Consider the following 25,501-nt stretch of genomic DNA (forward strand, 5'->3'; position numbering starts at 1 on the left):
CACAGTGGATCAAATGTCTGGCACATATTCAATATCACACAGAAATTCAGATGCTGGCCATTAACAGTATTATTCAGAATACTTGACATTGCTGGAATTAATGCTCAGACCATATTTCCTTCAAACAACTCTCAGAAGAAATTTGTACACCAAATGTTCCTGTGTGAATTTGGAAGGGAATAAGTGAATCCCACAATAAGTAAAAGAGTCTATAGCAAAAGCCTAATGAAGACCATTCGGAAAAGCGCGGCAAAACTAACTAGTTCTGATACCCCAGTAAAATGACAAACATCCGAGAACGAGCTCCAAAACAATCACGGTGCACAGCAACGACGCGTTGTTCACAGGCAACAATCTCAAGAGTGTTAAGTTCAGTCAGTTCTTTTAGTTCACTCTAAGGACTAAAAGTAAAATTTAAGTTTAGAAAGATGCAAACTGAAACTGACAGTCATAATTGGATTAAGATATCCAAAAAATAACTTATGCAGTTAGTTGTTTACATCTTCAATTAAGATCGTAACTTCATCACATATTAAGTTCTTTGTTGGATAATTCCATTTCAGTAGTATCTTAACTATATGCAAATGTCTGGCTCCAAGGCTAAATTGTTTGCATGCTGGCCTTTGGTTACAGGGGTCCCAGGTTTGATTTCCAGTGAGATCAGGAATTACGTATGTATGTGATAGACTGCCTAGGTGTCAGTGAAGAGGTATACTAGGGAAATGAAAAGTGAGGTAATTTCCCATTGCTTTCCTCACTGGGCTAGAAGTTGCCATTACATATCAGTCTGCAAAGCCCACTGAAATACATGCACCAACCAATCCTATGAGTGATATTTTTTACACCATTCATAACAGCGACTGGCTGCATAAGCAATTCCATTACTAGCATTGCTTATACTTCGGTCACTTTCATATTGTCAAAGAAAAGGGTGAGACTGAGACAAGTAACATAAAAGGAGAAATTTATTGTAGCCCATGCAAGAAGACACAGTACACTGTAAACACTACATCTTGGCAGCAAAGACATGATACACTATTATTACATGAATGACATCAGATGGTTTATTTGGTATTATAATATTGTATTTCATTGTGTGTAACTTCGTATTTTGTGCATTTGGGCAACTTGTGTAGGAAAAGGAGCTTTGTTTTTTGAATAAATAACTTACTCCTAGAATAACCAATAGTTATATCTCATTATTGTCAGGGTGAAAAGGGCCACATTTAAAAAGGTGCATGACAAGCCGATATGTTCCAAAAATGAAGGTCGAAGTCTAGTTGACGTTGGAAGACCTGCCTGCAGGTATTACAGGGAAGAGTTGACAATTCATATGAAGTAAAACATGTTTTTTCAAGTTATGCTTCATCTTGAAAGCCCTCCCACACGTATCACAGCAGTATGATTTCTCTTCCACATGCGTTGAAGAATGTCGCTGAAGACGAAACTTACTTGTAAAGGCTTTACCACATGCATTACAAGAAAATGTCAAGCCATCACTATGAACTAATTTGTGACTTTTCAAATCGGACATTTTTGTGAATTCCTTGCCACAGATAGAACACACATATAGTTTCAAACCGGTATGCTCATTCTGATGATCTCGAAGCCTGAATGCATGCATGAACCCTCTTCCACATATTTCACAACGATGTGGTTTCTCACCTGTATGAGTAGTTTCGTGTGATCGCAGGTACGTAGCCCTTCGAAAAGAACAGCCACAAATAGAACAGGAGAACGGTTTAATGTCGCTATGAGTATTGTGATGATTTCTGAGATCCGATGGACTTTTGAAACTATATCCACAAATGGAACAGGGATAAGGCCTGGTATTCGTGTGCTTATATGAATGATTTTTTAGGTTTGAGGAACTTTTAAATTTATCTCCACATACAGAACAGGAAAAGGGCTTAACATCAGTGTGTCTTTTCATATGATCTGTTAGATTGTAATAGATTCTAAAAGTTTTACCACAAATAGAGCAGGAGAAAGGTCTATTCTCAGTATGTATGTTAGTGTGTTTTCTTAGTGTACTCCCCCTTCTAAAGCCCTTGCCACAAATTGAACAGTGAAACAATCTTGAATTCTCTTCTGTGTGAGTAGTCAAATGATGCATCAAATCACTTCTTTTATCAAACGTCTTGCTGCAACTGTCACAAGTATGCACTGCAGTTCCAGTAAGAACAACAGCACACTCCAGACTGAAATATATACAGAAAGAATTACTATTTATATAGTTTAGTTAACACAGAACAACTATGAACATGGGCTTATCCAGTAGTGTAGTACCCATTGAAAGCTCCTGCCACAGTAACAGCCAGATTGGTGAAAGAAAGAGAGAACTGAAACAGTTCAATGCTCGCAGAGTGTGCACACATTTCAGAAATACAATGCATCTGAACTGAAGTGTGTGTATGATAGAAGCCTTAATTCTATAATTATGCATACTTACAACTAAAACGTGAAACTTGTAAGTTATGAATTTCATTATGGTCCGTGTTGACAATTGATCACTATCAAAGGTTAGAGAATGGTCCACCTATTGAATACCACTAGCTTGTATCTTGTCTTATAAAACTTGGACTACAGTAGTTTCTACCCCATATACAGTATATTGGGTCATCTTTGGCCATGCTCCAATTGGAAGACATTGGTTATATATAACCAAATATAAATAAAACACTCTGGTATGTCATAATTTATAATCTTAATTTAAAACATTGATGAAGACAAAATAACACATCCAATATTGAAACCAAATGACACATCAAGACTGCTGTGGTTGATGCCGAATAGAGAGCGATGACATAATTTGGCATCAAGAACAGCAGTTTCAATGTTTCATTTGATTTTAAGTTTGGATGTGTTATTCAGATTTCATCAATGTTTTAAATTAAGATTGTAAATGGTGACATACCAGAGTGTTCATTTTATTATTGATTATATGTGTGCATATGTCTTCCAATTGGAGCATGGCTGAAGATGACCCAATGCATACGGGGTCGAAACTAGTCCCAATTTTATATGACCATATACAAGTTAATGGTATTGAATAGGTGGACCCTTCTCTACCCTCTGATACAGACAACATGAGACTAGTAAGTAATATCTTCTGTAAGATGTCATACACAAGTTAGTTGTTAATGGAGTACACCTCTCATGTGAGAATATGTTATTATTTGATACTATGTCATCTATACTGCATGACAATCACAGTAACGATTTCTGTAGCACCTTTATAAGGTAAATGAAATACATAAACGAATTCCATGATTACCGGAATCTGAAACTGAGGGACTGCAATATTGTGTACATGGAAGATACAAAGCCATTTAATAAATGTTCTCATAAATTAAGTACCGGTACACCAATTTCTTAAACTAACCTAACCCCATGGCAGTACAGCCCTTGAAGGGCCTTGGCCTACCAAGCAAATGCTGCTCAGACTGAAGGCCTGCAGATTGCAAGGTGTCATGTGGTCAGGATGATGAAGTCTTTCATTCATTATTCGTGGCTTTCTAGACCTGGACAACTATCTCAACTATCTCAATTCTAATCCCTTAGGCTTAGTGGACCTCAAACCAGCCCTCAGGTCCAGGTAAAAATCCCTGACATGACTGGGAATTGAACACAGGGCCTCTGGGTAAGAGGCAGGCATACTACCCCTAAAATACAGGGCTGGCACACCAACATTTACTCATTGTAATTCTCCATTCAAATATAGGTGAAACAATGTTCAGCAAAAAATACACTTTTCAGATATGTTGCACATTTATGAACTGTGTGATGTTTCCCCGGTGATTAAGGCATGGTCTTAGCAGTCCTACTGTCCTCAGAAAGAATATTCAACTTGGTATGTAGTCTCATGATGCAAGCTTATGCCATCAATTTCCAAATTTGAGAAAGCTATGAGTTCTCCTGCACTGTCAAATTTGAAAGCATCCTAGAATCCGTACACGCTCGTAATTATAATTCTTGCCTGAATCTGTAAAACTTTATGAGTAATACTACTATCAAGTATATGATAGCTACTCAGCTTGCTACGATATATTAAGAATACAAAACATTCGCTCACAGCACATCTAAAACTTTCAACACAATAACCTGAAACCACAATACAAACCTGGTATGCATAAGCCATGCGCGTGGTAGGTGTACTAGTTACCATGTGATGAGATGAAATTGGCACAATAGGGTGAAACTCTCACATCAGACATGAGTTACCTGAAAAATTTATAATGTTGAAAATGGACCGATTACATTGATATTATACCAACAGAGTATGGTTACTCTAGCTTGTAATTAGCAAGAGATTTCCTAGCAAACCTAAATATTTCAGCATTATCTTAAATTTCTTCCTCATATGGGAAAAGCAGAGCAGGAAATTATCCCTTCCCAAATGCCTGGCCATAGAATCACCACAGGTCTAGGGCAGACAGCTTGACTACTTTTAGTGCTGTCACACAGAATAACCAAAACATTGAAATTTGTAATGACTTTTCTGTGCAGAAAGAAATAAAAATATCAAACACAGCAAGCCAGCACATTAATTTATTTATCTAGGCAATGCTGCTCAATTTCATTGGCTGGCATGGATGAACAAGCAAATCTGGCTCCTCCCTCATGTTCATAGCTGTCCTGTGTTTAGTATGCCAAATAACGGAACACAAGCAAGCAAGTACGTTTCTGACCCTACACCAACATAACTTTACAAATAAATAAAAATTCTATCAATTACAATTGTCTCTTAACTAACAACCTTCTGGATTTCAGGCCTTACTGGTCTTTTTGGAATATTGACATTTCAAATACTACTCACCAACCATTTGTCATGAATGTTACTAACATTAAGCAGATTATATCCCATGAGATGTCCATCAAAAGTGATTGTGTAAGCTCACAATACTATAAATATGTGACCAACTGATACCCAACCAGAGAAAATTATTCTTATTGTTCTTGCTGCATGATTCCAAAGATTTGTGGTCAGTGGCAATTCATTTTCTCACTTCTCCCTTCCATTAGCTAAATGTTTCATTTCCACATAGGATTTTGAATTCACACCTCTTCACTTTTTAGTTGCACTCACTCAAACCATTCACCATAAAGAGGTTGTGCATGCGCAAATGGAAGATAACTGATGTCTTCTTTAATTGTATTTCCTTCAAATTCTTCTTAAATCAAATGCAGGCTGCCAAGGAGAAAAAAGAGTACTACGGCAAGAGGTGATAAATGCATATTAAATTTATAAGTTATGAATTTCATTAAGGTCTGTATTGACTATTGATCACTGTCGAAGGGTAGAGAATGGTCCACCTATTCAATATCATTAAATTCATAAGTCACAGGTTACCACAGATGCCTGGGCAAATCTTTGTATTTCCAGAGAGTGAGATCTCGATTATACTACAGCATATGGGAGTGATGCTTCAATATTCTGAGTGAACCCCACAGTAAAGCTATTGAAATATCTATCGTGAACACAAGTGACAAAACTGTTTGCATTGAAAACAAAGAGATGGGAAATATTCCCTTACCAATCGTTAAACTAAATATTGTAAGGTATTTCAGATAGTATTAATCATTGTTTCATAATAAAGTCACTATTCAAAATCTACTTCTTCAGATAGGCGACCGGTATCATTAATCTCAGACCTAATCGTAAATTCTATGATGGTTCCTTGAGGAGAGTTTGGTTTAAAGCCTAGAATATCAATCCAATCATTACAATGTTCACTGCAGACACCTACGTCTCTCCTTAACTGTAATATATCCCTTTTCCTTTGTGGCATTAGCAGTTGTGGAAAAGTCACTTTGTTGATGAGTTGGGCAAAAGTTTACTACAAGGTGAGGCTCCCAGAATACGTAGAAGCGTTAAAAACTATCTGCAGTAACACCAACACAGTTGTCACCTGCCATCTGCATTGCAATTCAGCTGACATATATTCAGTCATCGGAATGCCTTGTCTTCATATGCTGCAGTTTAGACACTTAAACCCATATATTTGCAATAGTGTAGTGATTGTAGAGTAACAATCCTTTTTCTTCATGTTGTTTTTACTCCATTTATGAAAAGGACTGCCTAACAAGCACCAATCAAACATCTTCTGGCAAAATTGGTTTCATTTCCTGTTCATTTCATGGCATGAATAATGAATCACCATAGAAATGCAGTGTAGGATGCAGGAAGGAATTTTCTTATTATGTGCAAGATCTTACACAAGTTCTTACGTGGTGCAGATGCATCTTCAAACTAAAACAAAATTGTTGCAAACCTTGAATTTCTAGCCAATGCAGAACATATCATCAAAAAGTTGCAGTAAATCATTTAGTGATCCTCTGACCATGTTCGTGTCATCAGAGACAAATTTTTGGAAATTGTATTTGGAGGTACTGTTTGAAATTGTTAAATTAAACCTGGACATAGCACAATAGTCATGGCATTTACTGTAACGTACATGTAGGAGTGCTCTGTTTGCAGAAACCACATAACTGGTAGCATATTTGTCCTGCAAGTGTGTGCAAAGTGAACTTGCACAAATGTGGTTCAAGTTTGGACATAAATATCAACTGATGTCTGCCCAGAAAGTGAATAAGCATATTAATGCTTTTGAAGCAACAATGAAGAACTTTGAGTCATGTCTTCAGTTGTTAACCAGCTCTGCCAACCCCAGGGAAGAGTCCTAGACTCACTGTGTCAGGATTTTCGAGACTTCCAAGGCGCCATCTCCTCTGAACTTGCCATGCTGAAAGAATTGTGCAAGTTAGCACGGCAGCTCGACCATCAAAAAGAACTCATTATTATTATTATTATTATTATTATTATTATCGTATGGCATTTACAAGCATAATCTGTAAAAATATACAATTAACATACACATTAAAATATAGAGGTAATTAAACTAGAATGTCCAGCTTCGACAACCAGTCCACTGCACTTGGTGTCAATTCATGCAGAGTCCGTAAACCGTCCTTAAATGCTGACAGTGGACAGCTCTCAACAACATGAAGCAATGTCTGCTTCTCAGCACCACACTCACACGCAGCACTTTCACAATATCCCCACTTTTTCATCATATATCGGCATCTGCCGTGGCCTGTTCTGAAACGGTTGAGTTTTGACCACTCATGTCGAGGAAGATCGAAACCTGGCACTTTCTTCGCTGGGTCTTTAATCAGAAAGGCGTTAGTGGGTGGACATTGTTCCCATCGCTGTCTCCATTCTGCTGTTACACTGAATTTTTCATAGGAGTGTAGATCAGTCCAGAGTGGATTCCTGGATTTTAACCTCATCACAGGTGGATCTCGTAAGGCATTGAACAAAAGTGACTTCCTGTGTGCAAAGGTCTTCTTGAGCAACTGTACTTTTGCTGCTTTTCTCCTCAGATCTGGAGGAGCAATGTTTGCTAAAACAGGCAGCCACTGAGTAGGAGTCGACCTCACTGTACCAGTAACAACTCTCATGGTTTCATTGAGCTGTACGTCAATCTTGCTCGAATGAACGCTGTTTTTCCACACAGGAGCGCAGTACTCACCAGCCGAGTATATTAGAGAAAGTGAAGCAGTGCGAAGAGTGTTTGCATCTGCACCCCAGTTGCTGCCCGCTAGTTTATGCAGTAGATTTACTCTTGTACTCAGCTTCTTTGACAAATTCGAGCAATGCTGTTTGAACGACAAGGACCGATCCAGTGTGACACCCAGATATTTTGGGAAGAAGTTGTGGGAGACTTCTGTTCCGTTAAAAAGCACATGTAGCTTCCGATTAGCTTCCATGTTATGCAAGTGGAATGCTGTTACTTCCGTTTTACTAGGATTTGGTTGGAGTCTCCATTTGTGAAAATAGTCACACATGGTAGCTAGGTCCTCTGTAAGTACATCCTCACAGTGTGCCAAATCCGTACTCTGAGTAATTAAAGCTAGATCATCTGCAAACTGTATCTCCTTTGAAGTTGTTCTTGGCAGGTCATGGATGTAAAGATTGAATAGAATGGGAGATAAAACTGACCCTTGGGGTAAACCATTATTTAGAGATCTCCACCTGCTTCTTTCACCATTCAGAAATACAGCAAGTCGACGGTTGGATAACATGTTGTTTAGTAAGCAAGCTAGCTTCTGACAAGGGATGACTTGAACAAACTTGAGCAACAGTCCCTCTCTCCAGACCGTGTCATAGGCTGATGTAAGGTCGACAAAAGCTGCAGCAGTCTTCAGTCTTTTCTGGAATCCTGCTTCAATCTCTGTTGTCAGTGTTAACACCTGATCACAACAACTACGATTCTTTCTGAAACCCCCCTTGCTCAACTGGGATGACTCTTTCTATTGCTTCCTGGATACGGTTAAGTATCATTCTTTCAAGCATCTTGTAGATTACACTAAGGAGTGAAATTGGTCGATAATGTGAAGCATCAGTTCCTTCCTTTACTGGTTTCAAGACTGCAATTACTTTGGCTTGTTTTAACAACTTAGGTAATTTACCAGTTCGTAGAATTTCATTGAAGAAGTTGACTAGCCATTGTTTTGTACCAGGGCCTATGGCCTTCAGAAACTCCAGATAGATTTCATCCAGACCCGCAGCTTTATTTATCTTTATCTTGGATAGAGCCTTGTCCAGTTCTTCAGTACTGAAGTCACAGGAATACTCCGGATGGCATGTCAACTGTGATCTTCTCGTTCTTAGTTGCTTCTTAACACTCCTTGCGTGTACCTTGTCCATCTTCGCTCTAGAGATTTGTGTCAGTCTGGAGGCAATGGTGTTTGGGTTCATTGGCAAACTTCTGCGTTTCATTGTAGGGTCACTACCAAGTTTTCTAATGAGGTTCCAGGCTTTACGACTAGAGTGTGTGAAGTCTATCTCTGCTGTAGTTCTGTGCCACTTCTCTCTCCTAGATTTATTTAGAGCCCTTAGCAACTCATCAGCTGTTGTTTTATTAGGAGAGTTCTGATATTCGGTGTAGAGCTGATTACATTCTTCTGACCATCCTGGTATATACGTCTTGCGATATCCCCGGGGAATGAACTTCCTAGCATTAGCTTTTATGGCGTTGACAAATCTATTGTAATTTTCAGGAACTGGTCGTATCCACTGTACAGTGTTATCAAGTCCTTCTGCAAATTTATCCCACTTTGCTAGTCGAAAATTCCAACGAGGTTGTGGTACTGAAGACACAAGAGGGATCTCAGTGCCATAGTAAATAATAACTGGTCTGTGTTGACTGTGAGGAAAGGAACTGATGACCTTTCGTTGTACCACGTGATGATTCTCAGGAGTTGACTGTGACACTATGCACAGGTCAGGAGAATTATCCTTTAGCCACCTGCCAGAATGAAATGTGCCAGGATGTTTAGCATTGTAGACGAGTTGTAGGGAGTTTGCTTCAATCCAGTTATTTAGGTTGGACCCATTGTTATCTTCAAATTCGTATCCCCATGCTGGGCTATGACTATTGAAATCTCCGACGTACAAAACAGGGTGATCAAAAACTTTTAATGAACTCATTGATGAAGGAGAGCAGTACAGCCATACGAACTGCCTCCTAATCCATGAAGTCTCCGAGGACCTGCAGAAGGATAGTTGTATTTACGAGAATGTGAGGGAAACTTTCTGAATGAAGTTGAATGTGGACTTCACGATGAAGATCTTCAACTGATGCCAAAGGATTGGGAGGCCTCAGCACTCAGCAGCTGAAGTGGTAACTACTGGCTGGCGCCCTATAATAGTTAAATTTACCTGCTACCATGAATGTGACAGTGTGTGTAAGGCGAAGCGGCCCGTGAAGGGCATAAAGGTACTCATTACCAAGTCCCTCACCAAAACCCATAAGACTATACAAAACCTGGCAAGGGATCACTTCGGGCCATCCTGTGTCTGGACCCAAGACGGATGCCTCGTGATCCACCTTCCTAATGGGACAAAAATATCCATCACCACTGTCATGGACCTGGACAGAATGAAAAATCTGCAGGATAACAGTGACAATTGAAATGCAACAACACAGCTCAATAGTGTACTTGTTTTCTATTCATAAGAGTGGTAATCAGTATAAGCTTTCTCAGAATGTCAATGTAAGTTGCATGCTATTTCTGTTAAATTATTTTGTTAACATTCTGTTATTCAGCTAATCCAGAGCTCGGTATCTGACACTGACCTTGGCAAGATTCCCCTTCTCACCCTGCCATCTCTCACCACAGGCATTGTCCTCAAACAGGCATCATCTCTACCAACAGTTTACAGTGCTGCCGCCATGTCAACATACTCTTCTTGGTAGTGCACTTCGATGAAATTCAAGCCACAATGAGGGAAAATAATATCCATATTCTTGGTATTAGCGAAAGCTGGGTTACACCGAGCAAACCCAGCAATATGGTACAATTTGACTGGTATATCCAATTTAACGTTAAGAACTTGGTATATCCAATGGCAGAAGACGAGGTGGGGTGGCCATGTACTGCAGAAACGACTTAAAAGGCTCAGTGACATGTGTTTTACCTAACAATGCACAGTTAGGGCCAGAATTCATGTTTGATGAAGTCATTATTAACCAACAGAAATGCCCTATAGTTATTGTATACAAGCTGCTCAAAATAACAAGTATGACTGAATTTGAATTTCGTTTACTAAACTTACTGCCTAGTTACAAGCATATTATTGCCATAGGAGGCTTTAACACTAACCTACTTAATAAAACATATGAAACCAAGCAATTTACTGACATGTTTTCTTCCTTGCATATGAACATCCTCCAGTCTACAGCCTACTAATCACACACACATAACTACACAACACACATGCTCATTGACCACATTGTGTCAAATAACCCACACAAAGTTATAACTCACGGCCAGATTCCAGTCCCAGCTATCTCCATGCATGACCTTATCTACCTTTCCTACTTCCTCTGAATGCCAAAATATAAACCTAAGTACGTTATTTCCAGAAACACAAAAGACATTGATATGGACGAGTTAAGACATGATGCTTACAATCTACCCTAGAATGACATACTCCCACTGGATGACATAGACGCAAAAGTAGACAAGTTTAACTCCCTTGTAATCACTCTGTACGATAAACATACCCCTGAACGACAGATAAAAGTTACTTGACCTTCTTTTCCTTGACTAAATAATGAAATTAAAAATATGATGGGCCACCACGATGCACTTTATCAACGCTTTAAACAAACTTGTGACCAAAGTAACTTCGAAAATTATCAGGTCCTTAGGAATCGAATTAAACAGCTTGTTAGAAACCGTCAATTTACTTACTTGCAAAACATGACAGCAAATATGAATTCTAGCAGTGATTGGAACATGCTTCATTCCTTAGGCATAGGAAAACCTCAGCAACAACCTCATGTGCCAGACATGCCACTTGATAAGTTAAATGGATATTTTACTGAAGAAAGAACACCACCTAATGCATTAAATTTCCCAAACTCAGTACCCAACTCCATAATGAACCCATTACCTGACAAACATCATTTTATATTCCATCCCTTTATCACTAATAAAGTCAAAAACATATTAAATTCTATCAAATCAGAAGCCAGAGGAGTGGGTGATATCCTTATAACTTTCTTTCTTTTTTTTTTTTTGCTAGTTGCTTTACGTCGCACTGACATAGATATGTCTTATGGCGATGATGGGAGAGGAAAGGACTAGGAGTGGTAAGGAAGCGGCCGTGGCCTTATTTAAGGTACAGCCACAGCATTTGCCTGGTGTGAAAATGGGAAACCACGGAAAACAATCTTCAGGGCTGCCGACAGTGGGGTTCGAACCTACTATCTCCCGAATACTGGATACTGGCCACACTTAAGCGACTGCTGCTATCGAGCTTGGTAATATAACTTTCTTACATTACATTATTGGTGCTATTTTACCAATGATTACCCACAGCTGTAACTACTGTCTTAAAAGCGGAACCTTTCCTTCACTATGGAAACTAGCCAATGTTATCCCCGTGCCTAAGAAACCCGACCCCTCCCAACCATCCGACTAGAGATTAATTGATAATTTATCTGCAATTTCCAAAGCACTCCGAGTGCTTGGTTCATGAACAGGCATTGGAATACATAAACAACCATTCTCTCCTAGACCCACTGCTATCTGGATTCAAGAAGGGACACAGCACAACAACAGCCCTGCTCAAAATGGCCGAGGACATACAACATGCAATGGACCAAAGTAGCGACAATACTTACTCTCCTCGATTCCAGTAGTGCATTTTACACTATAAACATCCAAGCTCTATTAAACAAGATGAAATCATACTACTTCGATCAACGAATTATTAATTACTTTTCTTTGTAACTCAAAAATCTCGTGCCCTTGCTCTTTATTTTGTATACAAGCTACATTTCATCCGATTAAAGAACTGTAGCTACAATCTTTATATGGACAATTAACAAATATACTGTCACTGTAAAACCTCTAATTTGCCTCAAGCCATAACATGCATCAGTGCTGACCTTCAGTGAATTAATGCTTACTCTCTAAAAAATTCCCTCCTCAACCCCTCCAAGACACAAGCAATCATTATTGGCTCTCAAAACTTGTAAACCACACTACGATATGAAACTATTCCTCCAGTTATACTGAATGGCAAAGTTATTCCATTCAGCCAAACTGTGAGAAATTTTGGGGTGACAAATAATGAAATGTTAAATTGAACTGAATATGTTAAAAGTGTTTGTAAAAAAATATTTTCGATACTTCATTCAGTTAAAAGTAACAGCAATATTTTGCCTTGTAATGTGAGAGTCAAATTCATACAAGCACTAGTGTTCCCGTCCTTGATCACCCTGACGTCATTTTTGTAGATGCAACAATAGAGCAGACTTCGAAACTTCAGCGAGCACTTAATTGTTGCCTTAGATTTATTTACAGACTGAGTAATGATACACATGTCACACCATACTATCACACTAATGCATGGCTGAAACCTAATAAATGATGAATGTACCACATACTGATACAGATATACACACTGCTCTCTGAAGACAGACCACTATACATTTTGTCCCAGCTTAAGTATTTGGCCACCTTTCACACCAGTAATACCTGCTCAGGTTCCTCCCTTTCTATTCCTGTTCACCGATCCTCTATGTATAACAATTCTTTTGTTGTGATGGGTTCTAGACTTCGGAATTCCCTGCCTGTCAGTGTCAGAAATACAACTTCATTACTTAATTTTAAGACTGCATGCCAAGACTACCTGCTGAATGCAGCTGACTAACTGTTATGACTACATGATCGAATGAATGTGAGTTAGAAAAGTGTAATTTATTATTGTGTAGGTTACTATTTAATATTTATGATTATGTACCCTTAAGATCTGCTTGTAATGATGTATCACTACAGTGGTTAAGTGTAAGGGAGGCCCAAGAGCCCAAACTTCATCACCTGCAAAGGCATAATAAATAAATAAAGTGTTCTGGATGACAATGTCTTGAGTAGCTTGAAGAAGTGTTGAAAAAATGAACATCTCAAGATTGCTTCTTAATCTGCACTTAGCTCCAGGTGAGTTTTAAGTATATTTCATCCCAGAACAAATACTCATAGGTTTCAGTTTACTTCAGATGTTGCAAGTATATTATTGCCAGGAAAAATAAAAAGTTGTATATTAGTTATATATCAGATGAGCTGCTCTTTTCAACACTCAATCCAAGGCTCTTGTCTATGTAGAATGTAGATATGGATGCCAATTTACATGTCCTTCCTTTGTAAATCAAAATGGTTATTGGCAATTTAAGTGGTAACAAGACCTTACATACTGTTAGCATACATATGGAAATAATGCCAACCTTATATTTAATCATAAGTAAATTCATGTCCTTGTATTCTTCTAGATGGCCCAACTCTTTTCAGACATATCCTAATGGAGGTGAGCTGCATGTACTCTTTTAACACTCCTGCCAGTTTTCAATTTCTGGCTGTATTAGGAATTGAACTCAAGCTTCCAATGTTAGCAGCTAGAAGTGCTTGATGTTATGCTGTGGATCTACCTTTAACCACAACTGTAATGTCAATGATCTGCTCAGCACCAGAAGATGTATCTATAGCTAGCTAGACTGTTTAGAACCATGTGAATTTCTTCTCTGTTTATAGATTAATGACTTATGTACTTCACATTCTGTTACTTTAGATGGATGTATGGCCTTGAACACATTGTCTAGTTTTCTGCAGATTGCTAGAAAGTAATCAAACACCACATCAGAGGAGATATCATGCACTTCTGCTTTTCAATGAAGAACAGTCTTCATGGCTTTCTTTTAATACCAATATAATTGTCCGTTATTGGACATTATAAATTTTCCAGCTAACTCATTCTTGGTTGCCTGCGTTTCGCCCTCGTGTGCTAAGTTAGGCTCGTCAGTTGGGACTTAGCACACCACCCAAGACGCAAATCTAGTGCATACCGTGGAGGCCACTGCATAGGCTACTTGAAGCCACCAACAGTGCCAATGCACTATGAGAGCTATGTCTCATTTCCAAAAATAGATGCCTGCCTGGCCATCAAATGATGTAGATGTTGATTCCCATAGGGAACCTAAAATATTTTTCCCGAATGAGTAAATTTATAATACCAATATAATGGTCCGTTATTGGACATTATAAATTTTCCAGCTAACTCATTCTTGGTTGCCTGCGTTTCGCCCTCGTGTGCTAAGTTAGGCTCGTCAGTTGGGACTTGGCTTTCTTTTGTCAATTATAACCAAAATATTGTGTTATATCTGATATTAAAATTTTGCTCTGTATTGTATCCCATTTTATAGCTTGTTCAAGTTTATACTTACTTTGTGTATCTCTATTAACTTGATATTGTCCATACTGGTAATATTCTTAAGCTAAGTGTTTGGGACCTGGGAGGAAATGGACTGCTGATGCTAAGAAACCTATCAAAATCATAAATATGTGTCAAAATCATCGTCTGGCAGACAATGCAAAGTTTTGCAGCCAATCCATCTTTTTTAAATTCTGCTAATGGATAAGAACTTTCAGTAATGGGGCTGTGAATTACTGGTGTATTTTTAGTTGGTTGACTATTAGGCAGTATCTGATTTTGATCTTTACCTTCATGACAATGTAACATCAACGAATGTCCTTGTATGATAGAGTGAGCATTACGTATACAAACGTGAACACCTTGTGCATCTGACAAGAAATATTTACAGTGAGGACACTATTAATTTACACACTGAGAAGCACATTGATCATTTTGTGAAGATGAAATACTCTTCTCAGGATTTAGCTGCACCTGTACAGTAATTCTACCACTGCCTGTACAAATTTTCCTCACATTGTCTAGGTGTGTGGGACCATGTAGCATGACTGCCTGTCAAATGTTTGTTATTGTCCCTTCTGTGAAAGGCCTTCCTACAGTTTTTATAGCTGACATTAACAGCTAGACTATTGCATGTTTTAGTTGTTCTACTGACAAAAACAGCTGCACATATTTATTGTGTTAGGATGAGAATTAAATGTCTTATTAAAGTTAAACAGTGACACCAATTTATAATCCATAAACAAGGTGCTTTGGTTATACAACCTGTGACAAAGTTCGGTGAATAGTCCTGTACTATGAACATAGATGAACAATGCATGACAGAGACCTTACTGTCCTATGAAATAGTCCCCTCCCATTACTATGCACTGCTGAGATCGGCGATACATGTCCTGGAAACTTGGCGAGAAGGCTTCCTTTGGGATGATGTTGAAAAGCCTCATCACGTTTCGTTGGATGTCAGGAATATAATCAAATCTATTTCCTTTCAAAGTGAGTCTGATGCGTGACTTTTCGGCTCTGACTTTTTGCGGACAAGGGGATCCCGGAGAATGCCTTTCCATGCTTTGCCATTTTGTTTCAGGGTCGTACCTGAGACACCAGGTGTCATCCTCAGTGACAATACAGTTCAAGAAATTTGGTGTCGCATCCGCCGTTTCGACAAAATCCTGTGAAGCCTCTAAACATGCCTGCTTATGATCGGCAGTCAAGCGATGTTGCACAAGACTAGAATATGTTCTCCTCTTCCCTAACTTCTGGGTAACGAATTGTCGCACGGATTCACGGTTAATCCGCACTTCATCTGCTATCGTGCGCACAGTTAATCGTCGATTGTTCGTGATTAATGTCCTCACCTTCTGAGTGTTTTCGTCACTGATGGCGGTCGTTGGTCTTCTGCTATAGGTGTTGTCAGAAGCACTTTCCGGGCCTCCTCAAAAACGGGCAAGCCACTCGTACACACACTTCAAGGGCAGTGCTTGATCTTCATAAACACGTACCAGCATCGCATGCATTTCTTTTCGTGTCTTGCCAAGCTTAAAACAAAACTGTACACTGATCTTTTGTTCATTCATGTTCTTGTTCGCAGTTCAGAACTAATGCACTAAACACGCACTGTGTCAAACAGGTCTTAAATGGCACACACACGATGCTCAACTGAACAACGTTGGGATCAGGTGATCAAAACCTGCTGCTACGCAGGTGCAGCATTGTGTGTCACCAGTATTGCTGGATCGACCATTCTGACTTCATTCACCGAACTTTATTGTCATAGGTTGTATAAACGTCCTTACATCTTATATTGCTTTAATATAAGATAAACATCATCATCACCATTTCCCCTTATCCAGTTCCTACCAGGTCAGGGTATTTATGGCACTTCTCTATCTTCCTCTTTCCTTCCACCATTCCTCTTCCAAAATCTTGTCCCAGTTTAAATTTCGTCTTCTTATGCCGCTCTTCACTGATTCAATCCATCTTGTTCTAGGTCTTCCTCTTGCTCTCTTGTTCTCGCACTTTGCCTCCAGCATCTCTTTTGGAATTCTATTCTCGTCCATCTTCTTTACATGTCCAAACCACCTTAGTTTATTATTTTCAACTCTCTCATTTAGCTTTCCTATCCCAACTTCCTTCTTAACATCTTCATTTCTCACTCTGTCTTTCCTATCATACTTCTTAGGAATTTCATTTCACTGGCTTCAATTCTACTCTCTTGCCTGCTAGTCAAAGTACAAGTCTCAGCTGCATAAGTCAGTATGGGTACTTAGTACATTTTGTACATTATCTCTTAACTTTTCCTTGGTACTTCCTTGTTCCAATCAAGTTTTCTTACACTGTGACAGAATGCATTACTCTCCTATACTCTCCTGCTAATCTCCATGTCCACCCTAGCATTTTGCATTCATTCACTTCCTAGGTATTTAAAGCTGTCCACAATTTCCAGACTCTGACTTCCAATTTTCACAGTGCCCTTTCCTTGCCTTTTCCCTCTTGATAACACCATAGTCTTGCTTTTCTCTGTACTGATTTTCATGCCATACTTCTCAATTTTTTTGTTCAGAACCTCTAGTCGTTGTTGCACTTCTTTGCTGTTCTTTCCTCAGATCACATCATCATCTGCAAATAGTAGTATCTTCATCTCTTTATCTCCACAGGCTTCCTTTGTTTCCTTTACAATTTTTGTCCATGACCATAATAAACTAAAGAGGTGACAGCACACTCCCCTGTCCTAGTCCAGTCTTATTCCTAAACCATTCTGTCTTTCCAACCGGGGTCAGCACTCTGACAACACACTTGTTGTACATTGCTTACACCATTTCTAACACTTCCCTTCCGAGTCTATTAATCCATGGTTTCCCACACCTTCTCTCTGGGTACAGTATCATACGCCTTTTCTATATGTATGAAACTCATGACAAATCCTTTCCGTATTCCCAGTTGTTTTCCATCAGCTGTCTCATGCTAAAGACTGGGTCCACTGTATATCATCCACTCCTGAAACCATATTGTTCCTCTTGTAACTCTCCTTCAATCTTTCTTCTCATTCTTCTTTCTAAAATCCTTTCCAGTATTTTAACTACCTGACACATAAGTGTGATTCTTCTATAGTTACCACAAACTTTCTTGTCCCCTTTCTTAAACACTGGTATAATTATCCCTTTTTTTCAGTCTTCTGGTACAAATTTGTGTTTCCACATACACTTTAGTAGTCAGTACAACCATTGCATATCAACAGGTCCAGCAGCCTTAATCATTTCCACACTGATTTCATCCATTCCTGTTGCTTTTCCCATCTTCACCTTTTGTACCACTAACTCCATCTCCCACATTGCTATATCATACTCTGTTGTGGAGTCCTCACACTCTATTGCTTCTATCTCCCCTATACAGTCGTTCACATTCAATAGCTCATACAAATACTCTTTCCATCTTCTCTTTATCTCTTCTGGGTGTGTTAACAGTTTCCCATCTTCCTTTTTCACTAGTTTTGTGGTAATTCTTTCTGTCCTCTTACTTCTTATAAGTCCATACAGCATTCTTTTACTGCCACTTACATCTACTTCCATTTTTCACTAGCTTTGTGGTAACACCTTCTGTCCTCTTAATTCCTAATCTTCCACATACACTTTAGTAGTCAGTACAACCATTGCATATCAACAGGTCTAGCAGCCTTTATCATTTCCCAACTGATTTCATCCATTCCTGTTGCTTTTCCCATCTTCATCTTTTGTACCACTAACTCCACCTCCCACACTGCTATATCATACTCTGTTGCGGAGTCCTCACACTCTCCATACAGCATCCTTTTACTGCCACTTACATCCGCTTTCCAATGGCCGTAGCCATGTTGAAACACCGGATCCTGTGAGATCTCCGAAGTTAAGCAACATTGGGCGTGGTCAGGTGTTGGATGGGTTGCCACGCGCTGTTGGTGGGGGTAAGGGAATGGAGGAGCGGAAAGGAACTGACCACCCTACCGCACGTAAACTCCGGCTCAGGAACACCTCTGCGGAGTTTCGGACCTGCCTTCGGACAGAATAACCCTTACCTACATCCGCTTTCATTTTTTGTGTAAATTCTTCCAAACTGTTCTTCTTTTCTTCTCCTACCACCTTCTTAGAGCTCCGTTTAATGTTGAATACTTCCTTTTGCTTTCTCCTGTTTGATCTCGGTTCCATTCTCGCCAGGCTGCCTTCTTTTCTTTCACCACATTTCTCACTTCCTCATTCCACCATGGTGTCTCCTTTTCTTTCACTCTTGTAGATGTCCTGCCACAAGCATTTTCTGCTGCAGTAACAAATGCCTTTTTTAAATTGGCCCACTCCTACATTTTCCACTTCAGTAACTGGGATTTGTTGCTTCAATCTCTCCTGAAATCTTCCTGTACATTTTTTTCCTTCAATTTCCAAACATCTACTTTGCTTTCTCTTATATCTTTTAGTTTTTTCATTTTTCCCAACTGTAATTTTGCCACCACAACTCTATGGTCCCCATCAAATGCCTCTCCTGGTAAAGCTGTCACATCCATCAATTTCGTGCGATTTGTCTTTTCCACCAAAAAGTAGTCAATTACGGACTTTGTTCTTCTCATAATATCTCAGCTATTTTTCTTTCGAAACCATGTATTTCCCCCTCTATAAGTCCATTCCTTTCACAGAAGTCCACTAGTTCCTCTCCTTCGCGATTCTTTTTCCCACATCTATATAAACCAATGACTTTTTCCTTTCCTTGTCTCTCGTTTCTGACCTTCCACACCTGAAATTTCTCTTTCTAATTTCCCCAAGAATCCTTCAAAATCTTCTTCCCTGTTTCCCATCTATGGTGCATACATTTGTAGGAAGTCCATCACTTCATTCTTCATTTTTAGTCTAATCTTCACTATTCTGTCACTCGCACATTCTACCACTTCAACATACTCCTCCAATTGCCTCAAAATGATTAGTTCCCCTCTGTTTATTGCCTCTTGGCCACCACTCCAGTATAATGTGCATCCTTTCCTCAATTTCTTCCTTCTATCACCTTTCTATCTCTCTTCAATCAGCCCCTTAATTTCTACCTTCTACTTCTCTATGAAATCTACTACTTCCTTCCCCTTTCCTGTCAATGTAATAAGACTGACTATTGCTATCTTAATGTTGGTTACTGGTTGCTCATTTCTCACATTTCCCCCAGTACCCTGAGAACTGCATGTCGCTTTAAGGAGGGGAAGCCCTAGCCTTTTCCGAGGTTGATTTCCTAGTGCCATACCACATATAGGCTATTATTATGATGGGGTCGCACTCACAAAGGCATTTTATACCTACTGCCAGGTGTTACTTCAGGCCACTCCAAAGGAGTACAGACACCTTCTGTAGCCTATCCTCTGGAGTACAGATGCTACAACTTACATCTTCCGCCACCGGGGCCGTAGCGAAGTCCACCTTCTCCTCCACCGAGGCCATTGGGGTCTTCACCCATACCCTAGGCTTGGGCACTCAATATTTGTGACCTCTGGAGAGAGCGGGTCCCAGTGTTTTTAAAGAGATAAACAGTAATGCATTTACTTCCACTTGATACAAAAATAAATTCTTGTCATCACAAAGAGATGAAGACGTTGCTAAACAAATGAAATGTAATAAGACTGACTATTGCTGTATCAAAAACATAAATTTTCAATTCTCAAAATACCTATTAACAATATTTATCATAAAAATCATATTGCAACAGAAATATCAACTGTTGAAAAATCTGCAAGATGAGATAGTTGTCTCAATAATCAAATAAACCATCTCGATTCTTCAACTTCATTCATATGGAGTTCATAACATTTAACACGGTTAATTGAGTAGAAATGTCATTTTGAGGTTTTTGTTACGACATGTACCAGAAACATTTATATTAGTTCCAAGTACAGTACACAGATAGCATTAGCATTTCAAGCATACTAGTGCTAGTGACTGTGGCCAGGAGAGTGATGCAAGTGCCTAGGGAGGTCCAGTTGTCAATGTGTGTAGTGCTCAGCTCGCAATACATTACATAGTATTAGCCAGTGCTGTTATAGTGGTTGTGTGACATGTTATTACATTTTGTATGTGTAATGCACATGAACTGACATGGAACCTCATATGTCTCAGAAGGTTTACAAATCAACGATAAACAGAACACAACATCTACAGGTCGTGAGATTCCTGGCAAGAAAGCACCATCAGAACAACTTACATGTAAGAGTAAATATGCTTGTAAGACATTACTACGCGAGTAGAGGGAGAGTCTGTTCACCCATTTCTACACTTTGGGTAAAAATGAGCAAGGTACCTACCTTTTAAATAGATTGGAACTTGTGAACGTAAACAGAAGACGACATGGAACATACAACCATCCATCAGAAAGTAAGAGACAAGTAACAGTGTGCTACAGTGTCCCTAATGAAAGAGGTGAGCATGTGCAAGTGTGCAGTAAGACGTTCAAGGACATTTTGCTATGACAAATCGGTGGCTTCGGACACTTCAAAGAAAGAAAAAGAAAGGTGTTATGGTTTATGAAGATGGAAGGGGGAAAAGTGAAGGCCCAAACAGGCATAAGGTTAAGTTCATCACAAATGACAGGGATCTGGTGAAAAGCCATATAAATTCCTTTCCCCGAGATTGCAGTCATTACGGAAGGAAGAAATCACAGACAGAATATCTCAGTCTGGATTTAAGTTACCACCGGATGTTTACTGTGTTCAAAGAAAAGTATCCAGCAATAAGGTGGCATACAAATACTACTGCGGCAATCTTCAAGACCGATTTTAAGACACTCTCCATTGCTAAACCCAGAACAGACACTTGCCAGTGTTGTGACAAGCTGCAGGCCACTGTGAAAGTCGTCTTCAGAGTCGGAACGACATAAGGCCAACAGTGGACTACAGCTACATGTAGAGTGAGCGGAAAAAAACACAAACACTTATGAAAAGTGATATCTGTGATTCGCAGTTACCCACCAACAGTACCTTCACAGTGAGTATGGATATGCAACAGGTTCTGTTTGTTCCGATCCTCACACATTCCAGTATGTTTTACTAATGACAACTAGCTTGCTATAAACAATGTATACATGATTCAGGCACCAATAACAGTTTCATGTGCTTGTGGGATGAAGGGAGTGGAGGTCAAGGGGGTAATGAAATATCATCTTGTTTATTCAAAGTGATGACGTCCGGATATACAAACAAACGAAACATTGTTATATGGTGTAACAACTACGCATCACAAAACAAAAACACACATTTATTTAGTTGCTAAAGACCATTTTGATACTACTGATTTAAAATTCTTACTGTCCGGACATCGTTTCATGACATGTGACAGGGATTTCGGTCTCATTGAGAAAAGGAAATGAGTAATGAAAACCGTGATCCCAGATGAGCTAGAGGCTGTTATTAAGTCCGCAAGACCAAAAAAACCATTCAAGATAGTTAAAATGGGTAAATATGATTGGTTTGTTTCTGGAGCTCTCGCCAACGAGTACATCAATACTACCAAGCTGCAGCTCAGTAAAGCCTCACACATTAGAGTGAGTAACCGACACCCTAAAGTAGTCAGAACGTCATTTGATAGTGATTGGGTGTCCTACAAGATATTTAAGAAAACAAAGAAAATGTGCATATGCAGAAGCATCATGATATCAGTGCAGAAAAGAAGAAGGATCTGCTGGTGCTCTGTGATTACTTATATGTAAAGTATAGAGATTACTATCGTCAGCTGTGTCGAGAAGAAACCTTGTGTTCATAAGCATGTACAGTGTAACATTCATATGCGGATATTATCCACTTCATAACACATCCTGCATGTATTTTATCTTCCGTTTCATAATGATGATAACAGTGTTCTTTAACAGGTACTATGGTGTATAGGAAAGATACTTGGTGTGTCGTTCAGTTACAAAAAGTGCACAATCATAAAACGTAACTAGTAATGTGTCATTTGTTTACCCTTCTAACGTTAGATAGTATGTAGGCTTACATCACAATGTGTGAGAGATGAAATGTGATGAGTACATACATACACCACTCAATAAAATGTTCCTAAATGCACTGAGTATGTACCGAAACAGAATGATAGGTCATTCATTATTGTGCTGCGTAACGACCTGGAAAATGTCACATGTGTCAGCAGAGGGAAATGGAGAACAACGCTAGTGCCATATTCTTGACAGCAATTGTTTTGTCCGTATTTCTCCACCAGGTGCCTTCTGGCACTTAGGTCGTTTTCCATTTCCAGTCACCAATTATAAATAAATAAATAAATAAATAAATAAATACATAAATAAATAAATAAATAAATAAATAAATAAATAAATAAATAAATAAATAAATAAATAAATAGATAGTAGATAATAAAAAGAACAGTGAACATTTAATCTCCAATGAATCAATTCACTCAGTGCATTCCAACACCAAATAACTCTCTTCCTCAAATCTAGGAAATATGTTTTACTTAGTAATTTTTGCCATTCAGTTTATTCTTTCTATTCATCTCAAACAATGCAGATCAAATATATCTAATTTCACTTTTTCAACGTTGCCAAAGACTTCCAAGCCTTCCAGTTACAACATTTTATCAATTTTATTTTTACTTATGATTATATTTATGCTTTCTGGCAAAATCTAATAGATATGACAACTTACAAACTTTTAAAGACCAACTGTAGGAAGCCTGTATGCTAATTTTGTCCACATCCTTTGAAGATAAACACAATCTACAAGGACTGGGGCAAAAGTTATGGCAACTATTTTTTTTTTCTTGTAGATATGTGGATGGATCACAAACGTATATGTGATGTGTGGACAGGCATAGTGCGTATGCAGACCAACAGATGACTCTGTGATAGCTGGTAGTAGCACAGCGAGGGCTGTGAAATCAGTCAGTTGGTGAGTGTCGTGCGAGATGGAAGTAACCCGTGTTGAGCAGCGTGCTTACATCAAAATAGCCATTCTCTGAGAAAGTAAAGGGAGAAATGCGATGGAATGTCAGAGTGAATTAGTGGAAGCCCTTGGGAATAATGCCCTACCATAATGTACAGTAGCACGATGGGTAGGAATGTTTCAGCGAGGACGTGTGTCAACCAGTGATGAGCAACGTTCAGGATGACCTGTCAGTGTGCGCACCGACGTGGCACGTGCCGTCATCGAGCAGCTCCTGGATAAAGGCAGACAATGGACACTGCTAGAGTTAGAGAGGGCAAGTGGCATCTAGAAACACAACATCAACAGGATATTGCGTAATGAGCTGCAACTGCGCAAAATTGCACCGCGGTGGGTACCGCACGCACTGACGGAAGTTCAAAGGTGGGTGCACTATGCAATATGCTCCGACCACCTTGCACGCTGGCAACAGGCTGGCGATCAATTCTTGTCACGAATAATCGCCATGGATGAATTTTGGGCCAGGACATATGAACCAGAACTGAAATGTCAGTCCGCGGAGTGGCGACATGCTGGATCACCAAGGAGGCAGAAGGTCCGTCAGAATCCTTCCCCAGTCAAACCGATGGTGATTATCGCGTATGACGTCAGGGGTGTCATTGTTTGCCACTTTGTTCCACTTGTCAGAACAGTGACCGCACAATACTACAGGGACTTCCTGGTGCAACAGGTACGACGTGCTGTTCGGGAGAAACATCCGGATCTTGTGGACAGTGCAATAATCCTGCACGAGAATGCAAAACCACATGAAGCAGAGTGTGTAGGGCAGCCACTGCGACATTGGGGATGGGAAGAATTGGAGCACCCATCGCACTCTCCCGACATTTCGCCCTGTGACTTTGATCTCATTCGAAAGAGAGGTGGTTTGCAACATGAGTGGACACTGCTAATACTTTGTGCCAACAGGTGAGCCGATTCACACATGGTGTGGCAAATTTTGAGGCAGATGGTTTTCAGTGAGTCCCACATCATTTAAAGTTAAAGTTATCCTTAAAGTCTGCATATTAGAACAAATCCTTTAACTCGTTATCGATCTCAAATACATCATCTTCATACGTCTTCATATATGAATGCAGCATAACAGGATTGTACTAGACCTGCTTATGAACTTCAACTAGATTTATTTTAGCATGAAATAGTGGTGTTCTTTTTACTCTTTTGACTATGATCATTGTGTTATGAACATCAACTCGAATTGCTTCGACATGAAATATTGTTAATTTTTTATCTGTGATCACTGTGTTAGTTGTTTTTGGATCTTTATGTATTAATTTTTGCACTGCTTTGCTAATTGGCTGATGATGACACTTCAAATGTGTTGAAACTGGTCCCAAATGAACAGGTTGTAACTTCTATTTGGTTCAACTTAACAACGGAGTATTGAAAGGAGGATCCTTCCTACTATATAATATTGTATATCCCACATCATTGGCAGCGGGTGGTGTCAGTAGCAGGGGACTACTTTGAGGGTCTTTAGGCCCAGCTTTGCCATGTCAACTTTATGTGTACAGTGTTGTCATTCTGTTGCACCGGAAAGTCCATATTGCCCTGTATACTACCGTAATAAATTAGTGTGTTACGATATTTCAGTGCTATTCATTGTCCACACATGTAGTTAACATCTTGTCCTTTCATCTGTATATGTCACATTTTCCAACCGGACTGGTATCTTCAAGGAAAAAAATAGTTGCCATGACTTTTGCCCCAACCCTCGTATGACTATGACTGTTGTAATAATGCCAAAAGGGTTGAAATCAACTGGTCATTACACTCAT

The 25,501-nt window shown here is 39.3% G+C and overlaps 1 protein-coding gene across 2 annotated transcripts in view; it reads right to left on the reverse strand.

Annotated features, from left to right (window-relative positions):
- Positions 1 to 978: 978 nt before the first annotated feature.
- Positions 979 to 25,501, reverse strand: part of LOC136882038 (zinc finger protein 235) — a 71,121-nt gene continuing 46,598 nt past the window's right edge. Inside the window, exon 2 of one of the 2 annotated variants that reach the window (XM_068229506.1) lies at positions 979 to 2,201. In XM_068229506.1, the coding sequence (XP_068085607.1) occupies positions 1,277 to 2,201 (925 nt within the window). In that variant the 3' untranslated portion in view covers positions 979 to 1,276. The remainder of the gene's footprint in view (positions 2,202 to 25,501) is intronic. The other variant, XM_067154539.2, reaches the window with a different exon arrangement.

This window comes from Anabrus simplex, chromosome 10, assembly GCF_040414725.1.
Source record: "Anabrus simplex isolate iqAnaSimp1 chromosome 10, ASM4041472v1, whole genome shotgun sequence".
NCBI classification, from domain to species: domain Eukaryota; kingdom Metazoa; phylum Arthropoda; class Insecta; order Orthoptera; family Tettigoniidae; genus Anabrus; species Anabrus simplex.